The sequence below is a fragment of the Amblyomma mixtum genome, chromosome 5, assembly GCF_055824585.1.
Source record: "Amblyomma mixtum isolate Tamu chromosome 5, ASM5582458v1, whole genome shotgun sequence".
Lineage (NCBI taxonomy): Eukaryota > Metazoa > Arthropoda > Arachnida > Ixodida > Ixodidae > Amblyomma > Amblyomma mixtum.
In genome coordinates, this window is record NC_143016.1 from 25,523 (window position 1) to 38,864 (window position 13,342).

Below are 13,342 nucleotides of genomic sequence, written 5' to 3' on the forward strand. Positions count from 1 at the left end.
ATGAACCTGCTGAAAAATAATACACCAGAAAAGCAGCCATAGGGATAAACGACTGTCACCTACGACTGTTGTTCCATAACTTCTTTTGGAGTTGAGAAGCAATAGGACTTCGAGTTTGCTTTGTTATTTATTTATTCCATGTTTTATAAATATTTATTACATTTTATTTCCTTGTTGATACGTTTTCTTATTTTACACGGTTCAAAGGTCTATCTGCCGCCCCCCTTTTTCTGGGTCCCTGAATAAGGTGCTCAGCTCAGAGGAGGCGATGCTCTAGTACACTGAAACTGAAATATTCGTGTTCAGCGCCGCAATTTCGCAATTCGCAAACCGCCTGCACATTTTTTTTTTCTTTTGTAGCTAATTACGTGCTATAAACGTTGTATTGATCTAAAAAAAAACAATAAAAACAGCATATAGTGGTAGAGCAAGAGTTAATTCGAGCTTGTGTGGCACAAGCAGGCAGGCAGTCCCACGCACTGATCTCCACGAACACCCTAGTGGAGGTCAGTGGTCCCACGCATTTATCAGGTTTGCCACGTCTCCATAACCTTACCCGAGAATGTTGCTGCTCACATCAGCAATTTTCGCCAGTGCATATCCTACTAGATTTTGCCAAGCACAGAGGATATTCCTCAGGGGCTGTCAGTCATAAGTGTCAGTGAGCCAAACAATGGCAGTGACTATATTTCACTATAGTATTCCCATTTTTCCCAAAATATAAAAAGCTGCTACTTATATGTACAGCCCCCGTCAAAAGTATACAGCTCAGGAGGTTCACTTCTAAGCTGTTTAGCGGGCCTCCCTAGCACATCTAGCAGTCGAAAGCTTGGGAGGATTGAGAAGGTGAAGCCATTCCTCTTTCGATAAATTACGGTTGCTGAGGGTACATAACGAGACATGCTGCAGGCCTCACAAGCAAACCCTTTGGGCTGTATACTTTTGACGGGGGCTGCACTCTTCTGGATGCAGAGCACTTGCAACCACAAACTTGCACATACCAGTACTTGTCATTTTATAGTTTGTAGTTTATGGGGTTTAATGTCCCAATGTGACTATGGCTATGAGGGATGCCCTAGTGAAGGGCTCCGGAAATTTCGATCACCTGGGGTTCTTTAACGTGCACCGACATCGCAAAGTACATGGGGCTTTAGAATTATGCCTCCATAGAAATTCGACCGCTGCAGCCATGGTCAAACCAGTTTTTTGGGGGTTCAACTCAGGCCACAGCAGTCAAATTTCACCCACCAACAGAAGACCTTGCTGTTATCGAAGGAAAAAAAAAACCACAGGCCAAAGAACAGAATGAAGGCTAAAGCACAGTATTAGAATACTGGCAGTACTTCCATTGTGCTCATTAATGGAATTTGTTATTGCTGCCTTACCTACAATAAAGTGTGTACTCTCCAATCCTTGATAACAGTTGTGTTCTATTGGCAACACTTTCACTTGCCAGAGTTCACACTACAGCAAGCATTTTTTTCAGCTCAACCAATAATGCACTGGTCTTGGAAACAGCAGGCCAAAGACACAATCTTTGACCAAGCTAGTGGTGAATGATCATGATTAGAGGATGAATTGTGATGAACTGGCTTTGCACAAGACTATGGCACTGAAGACAACTAGGTTTCAACAAACTTCTTGCAAAGAATGCTCCCAAGCATGCAAAAGGAACTTGGAATATTGTGCCTCCAATGACAACAGCATGATAGCTGCTCGAGTGCTATGTAACAGCAATAAAAAATGTACTTTCCACCAGTGACATGATTTTACGGCAGGTCGCATGTGTACAATAGTCCACAGGCAACATAGTCCAAGTCTGATGTTTTAGTTTATTGTTCAAATACTGAATGCTGCCAATTGCTGCACTACATGAGCCCACACATGCACCACAAGAAAACACTTGTTCAAAATTCACCTTCCAAGAAACACAAAAGCACTTGTTCCTTTGTCTTTTGGCACACAACGAAAATTTCACAGCAAAGTTATCATGCACACCTATACAGTCCAATCAAAACAGGCATTGAGATGTGAGAAGGTCAGTCATAAAAAGATGTACATATGCACATGTGTTCGTGAGCAGCACATGACAAAGCCATAATTTACGCGACAAAAAGAGACCTCCAAGTCAGGCAAAATGAATCGCGACACGTGCGACTACTACTGCACTGAACACAACAATGGTGGCACACCACCAAAATTTAGAACAAGCCGTTTGAGTGTGTCCCTACTGCATATTATTATTTTTATTTCCTTTTAGGTCGCCCCAACCTAATCAACGTATATGTGGGCACACACAACAATTCAAGCGATCAAAAGTAATGCAATGCCTCGAAACAAGTACGGAAACAGTTAGGCGCATATAATCTGCACGGCAAATTCTCAGTACAAGTGGTCTCTGCCAATTGCTGCTGGCTCGGCCAGACCAAACTGGGCCACTGATGAGTGAGAAGATTTGCTCCCCTCACTGTGCCCCAAAGAATGCAAGTAATCTACAGATGCCCAAGGCACAAAAGGCACAGCTCCCTGCCAGCAGAGCTGCATGGCTGTTGGGAAGCGCCCCTCCCCCACCCCACTGGCCCACACATCCTGGCCACAATTCTGGCACAGGACTGCAGCTGTACACTGCAAAGAATGCCGCTAACACAGAAATGGTGTGGCCATATAAGAAAACAAATCATCAGGAACTGTGCTATCACCCAGAAGGTATTAGTGACTGTATCAAATAAACACTGCTGCTTTTCCATTTGGCCTCGAGAAAAAAAAAACAAAGAGGAGGCTACCAGGCTTGAAACTGAAGGCAGCAGTGCTGTGGTGGAGGTGCTGACGACATCGCCCGGGGCTCGATGGCAGGCATGACACGTGCAGTCAACAACAGATCAACAGCTGGAACACTAAAAAACGTAAGGAGGAAAGAAAACAACAACGAGAATAGTAGAACGCTCGTGGGCAACGAAACATGGCTAAAGGATGGTGCACTTCTTCTTGATTGGTCGTGGCTTCTTACGCGGCCCATTGCTGACAGCCTTCTCGGTTTTCTTCCGGTTACGGATTTCTCTCATCAGGTCGAAGAAAACCTGCAAACAGATAGTAAGGCATGAAATTGAAATCCACTGTACATGCCTCTTGTTTGCTTTGTCTGCAAAAAATGTTGAGGCATTTTATGCTTTCCTCTTCTTTCCCAGCTATAAATGTCAATGACAACAAGTCTGGAAATGTGGCTTCCCCTTTTCCCTTAAATACAATTGACTATGTAGTTCTGAGTGCTTCATACCTGTGGCATATGCACACAAAGAAGGACACTAAGTCCATTATATTTCAAGCTGATTAGCACCATTACTGTCAAAATCTGCGCAATGTGCCCATATACTGAATGCTAAAAAATGACACTTGATGAGGGCACCAGAAAACATACGATTTAGTCCCCGATATGAAACTCCATTCTAGAGCACTGATATGATTGTTCACATGCAAAAAGCAACTAGCATAAGATAATTTCCTAAGTAAGCTGAAAAAGTAGCCTTAAGCTAAATTTAGTGCACTGGCTATGGTCAATTCATAGCATCGGTAAAAATCGTGCCTGTCACAGCTGCAATTTATAGACAGTCCTATCATGACAAGAATAAATTTAGTTACTTGACAGAGTGCTTTTTCTGCAGAAATAATATGAGCTGTCTGTGAGAACATACATTGTTTTATAAGAGAAATTGGAAAAGAATGATCAATTCACGAGCGAATGAGTTGCGGCAAACTCAACATTTTGAATGGCACGAAAGTAAGCAACATCAAGTTCATCAATGTAAAATTTTAGGCATTAGGCACATTTTCTACGCACATGCAGTATGGGTACGAGGCTCCACGTAAGTAGAGAACACACAACTCCAGAAATTCAGATAGATCTAACTCTAAAAGGGGAGCCCACTCCATTTGAACAATGAACTCCAAATACATTTTTCAAGCAAGTTTGTGTCAACGAGATCTGCTTCAACATTATATTAGATTCTAAATGATTACCCTTAACACATCCTATATTTACAAAAATATTGCTGCATTTTATTGCAGCACTACATAAAGAGCAATGATGCACTTGTTTCTCTGCTCCTCTGATTGGCTGATGCAACCCCCTAGCTTTGGCTGTACTGCTGGAATTCCTTTGGCTGGATGGATACATGCGATAGACTACACAAAATGAGAAACAGTGACATGCAACCACATGAGCATCACACTTGCAATAGATGAACAGTTAGTGATGGCTTTTGGTATCAAAGTCACATGACACACGACTTGTAGCCTACAACCGAAATTAGTCTGTCATGTGAATCTGCCACTAAGCAAATGAGATACCTTCTTTTCAAAAAACAATATATGTGAAACCTTGGCAGAAGTGTGGTGGTGGTGAAAACTTTTAATTGTTGAAATAGAGTTTGGGAGCCACAGAGTGGCCCCGCTACATGGTCGGCGTCCCTAGTCCAGGACACCGCATGACAATGCCCCGTCTCTCGCCCGTTTCACCAGAGCCCTTTGGGACTCAAGCGAGGAGCAGTTGAGGAGGGCAGTCTCCCATGCCTCTCTGGAAGGGGTAGGGGAAGGGGGGAGGTGGGGATTTTGAGTACATGCCCACACCATGTGGAAGATATCACAGGTCTCCCCACAGTGCGGGCATCGCCCATCCGTGTTTGGATCGTAATGCTTTAAGATTGCAGGACAGAGTAGAGTACCTGTCTGCAGGCGCCTTAAAGTTCGCTCCTCCGTCTTACTCAGCCCCTTTGCAGGGGCCGGGAAAAGACGGTGGATGTCGCTATAATGCGTTATAATTTCCCTGAATCGCAGCAGCGGCTGGTTAGTCTCCGAGCCAGAAGAGCTGGGATGAGGAGCCCGGTGAATAAGCGCTCGGGCAGCCGCGTCAGCGGCCTCATTACCTCGTAAGCCCTGGTGGCCAGGAGCCCAAATGATTCTTTTGGGTGTTGGATCAGTGGCAGTCCGTCTTAGAATACAAGCAGCTAAGGGGGAGATCTCCCCTGCCAAGTAATGATCACATGCTTTTCGGGAGTCCGTAATGATGATTCTCGAATTGGCGTGGGCGGCAGCAAGCGCTATCGCTACTTCCTCGGCTCGCATTGAATTCGCCAGGAAATGCACGTTGATGGACTGTCTTTTGGCAGAAGTGTGGCACAGACTAAGTTTTCAGCACTGTAGCTCTAATCAGCAATATTTCGCACTTAGGGCAGCCTGATTGAGCTGACAGTGGTCACTTTGTTGAATTAATGCTGACAATTCTGCAACCTGGTGAATGCTCATAGTTAAGAGTCCAAGGACAGACATGACAAAAACAAAAAAATTCTCCGCAACACTGCCTCAGTGTTCGACTTAAAGAGCGTTAGCTACGAGAGCTTCAAGTGTTTACATCGGTGTGCTCGGCAAACGTAGAGAGGACCAAATCTAAACATTTGCGGATGTTTCCTTTCTGGGAACATCCCTTCTAAGACAAGCAATGCCATCTACCTCATGGATTTTGCACTACAACTGCAACTTGCAGCCATCTTCTCTATATCCCGTTTATTTCCTTATTATATCAGGTAATAAATTTTATAAACATGTGCATCACAACGTGACAAATTGTTTGACACCAACCGTAACCCCCTGCGACAAACGGTTCGGCCGCAATGGCCGTCTGAAGGTCCTCAGAATGCACGGTCTGGGGGCGGAAAGGTCGTCGGTGCAAATCTCGCACATAATTTGGGCTTCATCTTCATTAGTAATTTTATCCTCAAGGACATGCAGAGTCATTTGACCACAACTTCGAACATTCTGCATCAAACAGGTGGCCACCAAAGTTTATGCAAATGGTGGTCCCAGGAGGGTCGTCCCACTTGAATGACCGCTATACTGGCACATATATAACGGATCGAATGTATAGGTATCAACTGCAACATGAGCCGAGGTCCAAACAGAGCTCACCTTGTCAACATTGGTGCGGTTCTTGGCCGAGGTCTCAACGTAGGGCACACCCCACTGGCGTGCCCGCTCTTGGGCCTCCTCAATGGACACCTTGCGGCTATCTTCCATGTCGGCTTTGTTCCCCACCAGGATGAATGGTATGTGCTCATCGCCTTTCACTCGCAGGATCTGCTCCCTGGACAATGCACAACATTCACCTTTTCTCACTGCATCTGCACATCCCAGTGCTCGCATCACAGGAACACAAATAAAATCGGCAGAATGCTAACATGAGCTGAAGCCACACATTAAATTATTTCTGTGCTGATGCCTGATACTGATAGCATTTATTCAGTTTCTTGCACGATTTATCAGGCCTACTTAGGACTGAACTGTATAGCACAAAATGCACAACTAACAAATTTTGTGAGTGCAATCAGAACTATCGGTGAGCATAAAATGGTGCGTTGAACGCTGCATTGCAGATAGAATCAGTGTTAAAAAAGTTAACACATAGGTTGGTTGGTGTCAGCCAGCATCAAATGTAAAGCCGCAAGTCTCAACACCACTAACAGGGTACCTGTGCATGTTAAAGCTGCTGAGAACTCATTATTGATGATCGTGGTTCTAACTGCAATTTAAGGACTTCAGTGCTCAAAGTGCCCGATTCCCGCAACAGGTGTGAGAAAACATTAAGACAAAAATTTTCAATGAATATTTCTGCTTATGGATGCAACAGGTTTTTAATGTCCTTGTGCTATACTCTGGAACATTTCTGAGGCACTACGATGAAAGCTATGAGCACAATCCAACAGCTTTCAGACCTGTATGTTTGGCCTGTGAGCGCATTAAACTGTACAATTGTGAAAGCTGTTGCCTCGTGCTTGTGGCCTTTATTGCAGCGCCACAGAAAGTTTTCCCTGAATATAGGAACAACAAGAGCATTCTAGCGACTGTACACTAGCAGAAATGAGAAGCACATAAACGCAGCCTCCAAGAAACTGATCTTCCCTTGAACTGCAACTGCTAGCTTAGTAAATACCCCAAGGATTAATAGACTAATGAACTAATGCGAATACAGAGAAATATTTCTAATTTAACTTCTGGTTTTTTTGAACTGATGATTTGGTCTCTTAATATAAACTGTATTAAAATGCCATCTCTTAATTAAACAAACTGTTGGTCTTTCGAGTTCAAATTTAATGAAAGTTAAATGGGTACACAGGGTTGTACGCACTTTTGCACTATACACGGGTACAAAAGCACTGATGTGTGTCACCGCACTATGAATATTGCCAGTATTCTGCAACTCCAATGAGCGCAAGCAGAACAATGTGTTGGTTGACAATACTGAAAAAAATAACGCTAAGAGCCACTGCCGATGACTAAAATGAATAATTTCCTGATAATTAAGCTGAATTGCACCAAGTGACTTTTTTCAATAGAAACCAGGTACCTGAACTCTGTTGTTGCAGCAAAGTTTTCAGGTTCCTCAATGCTGAAGACGCACAGGAAGCCTTCGCCTGAGCGAAAGTAGTTGTCTCTAATGGCAGCATAGTCCTCCTGGCCAGCTGTGTCCAGGATATCAATCTGGACCTCCTCCCCATCCAGGATCACCTTTTTGCGGTACGAGTCTGCCTTGGTTGGCTCGTAGTCCTCCACGAACTGAAATGACACCACGCACACAACCTAAGTTCAACAGCTGCCACTAGCACTCACTGGGCTGCAGGAAGACACTGAAAACGGTCCCAGTAAAAGCAGCTCCTTCAGTGCCAAACAAAGCTGGTGCACTCAGTGGCATGCAGAAACCTTCAGCAGCCAAGGTTCCTACCTCATCGTACATAAACTGCAGTGTGAGTGCCGACTTGCCGACACCACCGCTGCCGACCATGATAACCTTGTGTAGTGCAGGCTGGGCATTCTTTGTTTTGGACATCTCGCCACAGGCGGACACGCTGTTGCTGCAAGTGAAAGAAGATTAAAAAAAAAATCACTGTGGGAAATGTATAACACCAACACAGCAGCCCAGTGACCAAGCACGCGTGCTTACAAAAAACAAAAGGGCCAAGACACTACACACCAAGCACAATTTCCCATTAATTTTCCTAAAACAACAAAAGTGACCTTTGTTTACAATTATCTCCCGGCCAGGATCTTAAAAGAAAGAGAAACTAGCCAGAGGCGGCAAGTGTAATGCAAGCTCCATCAAGCAAGCAAACCCAGAGACACTCGTTCCGTATAATTTGCAGAGGCCAAAGTGGCCATCAGCATTCTGGAGCCAGCTTTGTAGCAATCAACAATCAATTCGATTTTTCCTAATTCTTGTAAAAGTGACATTGCGAAATAAGGTAAAATGCAAATTTCTACCAACTCATACAATAACGGCTCTTGATCAGAAGCAGAAAGATCCAAAAACACAACACAGAAAGCGAAAAATTGGTAGCTCTCAGGCAAGGATTCAAACTGCCATGAAAATAATGTGGCCATCAAAACCTCCTATATTTTTATTTATTTTATTTTATTTATTTATGAAATACTACCAACTGCCTCTTGGCAGTCAAAGCAGGAGTGGATACATTCTTCTTGAACAATTGCTAATGTGAGTTTAACAGCGGCAAAGAAAGAAAACATGCTATTGACAATCAGCCACGAAGCAATGTGCACAATCAAAAAACACACAAAAAAAGAAAGAAGGAATACACTTTGAAAGGCGGAAGGCAAAGCAAGAAGCGTTGTAAAGAAATACTTGCTGCATCATAGATAAGGTGACACGGCCGTAACAAAAGATTCAACTGAGGGCATGTCAGCTACTTCATAGGGTAAGGCGTTCCACTCGGCTGTGGTTCGAGGAAAGAATGATGAACGGTAGGCGTTAGTTTTAACCTGCGGCATTACAATTGTTTTGCTGTGCTTGCCTCTCATTTTCCTGGATTCGTTGAAGTGCATGTAAGTAAGCAGAAGCAAAGTGGCACAATGCTTCTTTCTCCTATGGTAATGCTCAGATTTGTTAATATCTACCCGGTTTGCACTGCCATTTATCAAACATTGCGAAAAACCGTTCTCACTATTACATTTAATTTTGTAAACACTTGAACAGTATTCGTCAAAATTGCACGCTTTTAAAGATGCACTAAAGAGGAATCTGAACTCGTATTTTTACTGCGGGAACTCGATCTATGCGTTCCAAGCATTCTTAGAAACTTCGAATTATTGTCATCTGTGGCCGATTTCCTTAATTTAAATAAGATTAAATGTCCCGGCTCCCACCTTTTTTCAACTCACCGCTGACGGTAGGAGGAGTCAACCAACCTTTCAGCCACTCCCGTGGCGGCTTGCCGCACTGCCATCGGCGGAGTGATACGTAGCGATCAGCGAAAGCAACGAGTCCACGCATATTTTTATTTCCGCAGGCCTAATTTGCAGCTGTGTAATCTCTGACTGGATCTATTCATTCACGGAAACCTAAAAAGCAAAATAAAAGCGAAAGCGAAGCTGCCACGAGGCACTTCACGCGCTGGTTGACTCCTCCTGCCTTCAGCGGTGAGTTCAAAAAAGGCGTGAGCCGGGACGTTTAATCTGATTTAAATTAGAGACTGGCCGCACAGGACAATAATTTGAAGTTTTAAGAATGCTCAGAACATGTAGATCGAGTTCCCGCGGTAAAAAAACAAGTTCAGATTCTTCTTTAGTGTGCCTTTAAGCAGTATTCATGTATTGGCTAGAATTACGAGTTTTTCGCTACAAAAAGAAGTGGTACAAAGTGTTGGTTTATGAGGTTTAACGTCCCAAAGCAACTCAGGCTATGAGAAACGCCGTACTAAAGGGCTCCGGAAATTTCGACCACCTGGGGTTCTTTAACGTGCAAAGTATCACAAAATGTTGCACTGGACACACATGTTATAAACCTTAGAGGAAAACTGTGATAAGGCATTAGGCTGAACATTTTTAGAAAAAACTTGTTTCTGGATAAAAACCAAATGAAGTATGTAGATTCTGCAAAATACATTCAACAAGGCACTGAACTACTTGCCAAACCTGCTAGCTGTAAGCACAGCACTAGAAGCTCCATTTTAATATTGATGTAAAACTAAAGTTTCAGGTTAAGCAGCTACATTCATTGTAAACTGCTCTGCATGCAACCAACATGTTAGCCCGTAGCACCACCTAGTGCTCTAGTCAAGCTGACTGCCACAGTGCCTAGTTTGCTCTGTTATGAAGTGTGCACTATTCATGCTTAGTTTTTCTCCTTCGCTCCAAGCAGCAAAGGCAACAGCAGAATTTTTGGGTGCTTCTCACGGCTTCCAGGTACAACACAAGACAACCTTGCATACAATAAATAGCTTGTTGCGCTGAAGAGAAATCAGCATCACATCAATGAAGCACACACAAAGGTGGGGCGCCAGTTCCCACCATTCCTACATGTTAAAGGTTAAAACATAACACCCCACTGCAACCGAAAGCCACCATGTTCCTCTACAGCAATCTAAGAAACTTACATGCAGTAATCCAGAAAGCATGGTCATTTGCTGACGTTATTAGGGGCAACAAACATTTAAGTTCGCTTGAAAAGAGCTGAAGAATTTCTACAGTTTAGCATGGCACTTAGAGGAGCACAACCCATGCAAAGATAAGAGTCTGCTTTACACTTGCTGCAAGAACTGACTGTTCTGCTTTTTCTAACAAGAACCAACTGTTTTGCTTTTTCTAACAGCAGCACTAAGGCAGGGGGTCTCATGCTGGCATCAACCACTAGCCATTTTTCACTATAAGTGTGCAATCACTCTGGCCCTCCCCTCCTACTTGCAATATGAAGATGAGTTCTCGCTCATTGGAAGTAGTGTGTTCACTTTACAATGATATGGACTCAATTTTTCAGTACTTAATAGCACGCTGAAATTTCACAACATATTTCACAAGACAGCTGCCTCACTTAACCTGCAAATCCACACAAAGCGAGACCTCTCAACCAACTTCACAGTTTTTATTTTTTTCATGGTAGCACACAGGATGAAAGACACGGCCATGTAGCATCCCTGTGCCCACACTTGGCCAGAGAATAATGCAACATGGTATTCCTGCTCGTGAAAGCTATGCGCAATTTTACTGCATCACTGATGGCTACATTTGCGACAATGTTAAAATCAAGCTAAACCCTCAGTGCAGCTGCTAGAAATTATCAAATCGAGCCTTCTGATTTGCTTTTTTTTAGAAATGAAATGCTGCCTATTCAGTTCCGGTGTCCGACAGACCTTTTCACCAATAAGAGACTCAGGTGCAAACGCTGCTCATAGGCTGCAACGACGACTCAAACCTCTACACCTCTTTTCAATATGAGATTCCAACTGAGCGCTTTGAAAAGTGCCTCCGATTTTGATAGCGTGACAGGCTAGAACCAATGCTATTGTCGACAGAGGGCAAAGTCAAGTGAACTCGAATACTAAGGTATCACGATGTGGCTGAGCTGACTGCAAACACACTGTTTTTGCTTATGTGCAAGACGATCACTTTAACTAGCATCGTTGAAGACATAGCGACCTTATCACAGTGGCTGACACACCCCGCCGGAACGAAGGGGAAAAAAAAAAGAACAATCTCAGATAAACAGCACAGTGCAGACGGCTCGGATGACATAACACGCATCTCAAAGAATGACTGATCAGCGCTCTCGTAGCCCACGACTAGACCACGGACTGAGGTATACACACATTACTCATTTCGCTGGCGAGCACCGCGCACTGAAGCGCAGAAATGAGCACACACGTATACTTGGGCGGCGAAGGAATACGCGCGCCACGCTGACCTAGCAAAGGCACCTACCCGCCGGCACACGCAGAAACGAGGCTGTGCGACCGCCGACTTTGATAAGCGGACGCAGCGGAATCCGTAAACCAAGTGACAGCCGTACGCCAGCAGCCGACAACGGTCAGCCAGTGTGGCCCAGCGACGAGCGAATCCAGGGTAGCCGGTCGCGCGGTAACTGAGATCATCAAATGAGCAGTTTACGCAATCCGAACACCGGAAACGGACAAGGAATTCCTGTCGGCAACCGAAAACAAGCGGGTACCATTGTCTAAAGCGGGGCGTAATACGTCTGCTAACGTCCTCGGGGACTGGATCGTCGTTGCGCGCTTGGAGCGATGCTGAAGCGTACAGACGGGCGGCTCAGCCAAGGCGTCACAGTGGCAGCAACTACGCCCAGCAACCGCCCCAGGTGACCGCCGCTTTCTCGCAGCAAATGTAGCACCAGAGCTGCCGGCCAGAGTCTGATCCGCCGCGGCTCATGGTGTCGAAGAATGAAAGGAAACCGGAACGAAACACTTTTTTCCTTTACGCAATCCAATGCACGCAAGACAACCAGGCTCGACCCACCTTCAAGAAAAAAAATCGGCAAAATGCAGTAGTCAGACGTACCTTCGTTTTCCTCGGCGGTGTTTCAAATCACAGGCGCGTTGGTGACGACAGTAGGCGCATAGTCGATCAACGCCTTCTTGGAGAGAGTATTAAATCGCCGGCAGATTGAGCGTGTCAAACAGCATACCTGTGGCACATCTCACAGCGAGCATTAGCCATGGACGCTGTGGGAGCTATGAATCATGGGAGATTGCTTGCGTTACATCGGGCGACTTGAGGTGGCGCGACGATCGCGAGCTGCATCCGTATTGGCGCTGCTATCGCTACCGACAAGCGGTAGGCAGAAACAGCAAGAAGCAGCAGACGCCCAACACGATTACCACATTCAGTTTCTGAGCATCGGCTTTTGCGTGTGGTGCGTGGTTCGCGGTAACGGACATAGTAACGGACATAGTTTATTTCTAAATGGTATGAAAACTGACACCGGTGCTCTAGTGCCGCGGCTGGTCCAGAACTGATGCATTCTGCGGGAAGCATGGATGTTCGAGGCCTGCATAGGTTTCAGACTGGCTATCAGCTCACTTCAGTAATTCACCTCGTGAAGTGCCACTTTGAAGGCACGATGCTACCACAAGGAAGCATTTTCTCGGTGAAGGTTAGCTTCAAAGTGCGAAAACAAAACAAAGAAAAGAAGTGCCAAGCATATATGCCGGCGTACTGTCAGTTAGACGAGAAGCTATCGGACCTCAGATATGCGACATTTTTGTCACTTTTTCTTTCTTTTTTTAGGGTGCCAGTTTGAAATAAGCTGCAGCTGCAGCCAAAACCATAATAAAATCATGCGATTATCCACTCTTCTAAATGTGCGGAAGTCACTACTATCTTTTGTGGGAGTGATGGCGTCATCAAGAACGAGGTAGCAACCGCCACTCGAAAAATTTGCTGTTTCTTTCAAACCCTTGTGAAAGAGAGAGAGAGAGAAAAGTTTTAATTAGCAGAGGACGCTATCTGCTGGAAACGCATCTCAGGCCCCCTCGCTGCATGCGAAGCTGTC

The 13,342-nt window shown here is 44.8% G+C and overlaps 1 protein-coding gene across 2 annotated transcripts; it reads right to left on the reverse strand.

Moving 5' to 3' along the window:
• Nucleotides 1-1,812: 1,812 nt before the first annotated feature.
• Nucleotides 1,813-12,535, reverse strand: Rala (Ras-like protein A). 2 transcript variants are annotated; one of them, XM_089542871.1, is made up of 5 exons: nucleotides 12,349-12,535; nucleotides 7,769-7,898; nucleotides 7,394-7,602; nucleotides 5,959-6,133; nucleotides 1,813-3,077 (listed from the first exon to the last, which is right to left on the reverse strand). In XM_089542871.1, exons 2-5 carry the CDS (start codon nucleotides 7,871-7,873, stop codon nucleotides 2,964-2,966), a joined length of 603 nt encoding a protein of 200 aa, XP_089398997.1. In that variant the 5' UTR covers nucleotides 7,874-7,898; nucleotides 12,349-12,535; the 3' UTR covers nucleotides 1,813-2,963. The 2 variants fall into 2 exon arrangements, with proteins under 2 accessions (XP_089398997.1, XP_089398996.1); XM_089542870.1 differs by lacking the exon at nucleotides 12,349-12,535 and adding an exon at nucleotides 11,755-11,939.
• Between the last annotated feature and the right edge of the window lie 807 nt (nucleotides 12,536-13,342).

Bases quoted from the DNA above. Each gene is read 5' to 3' on its own strand.
- Rala (XM_089542870.1), bottom strand. From the start codon at position 11,924: ATGATCTCAGTTACCGCGCGACCGGCTACCCTGGATTCGCTCGTCGCT. The intron at 6,134-7,393 runs GTACCTGGTTTC...TGCATTGTCCAG, and splicing joins GCTGCAACAACAGAGTTCAG to GGAGCAGATCCTGCGAGTGA. The intron at 3,078-5,958 runs GTGAGCTCTGTT...ATCTGTTTGCAG, and splicing joins ACCGCACCAATGTTGACAAG to GTTTTCTTCGACCTGATGAG.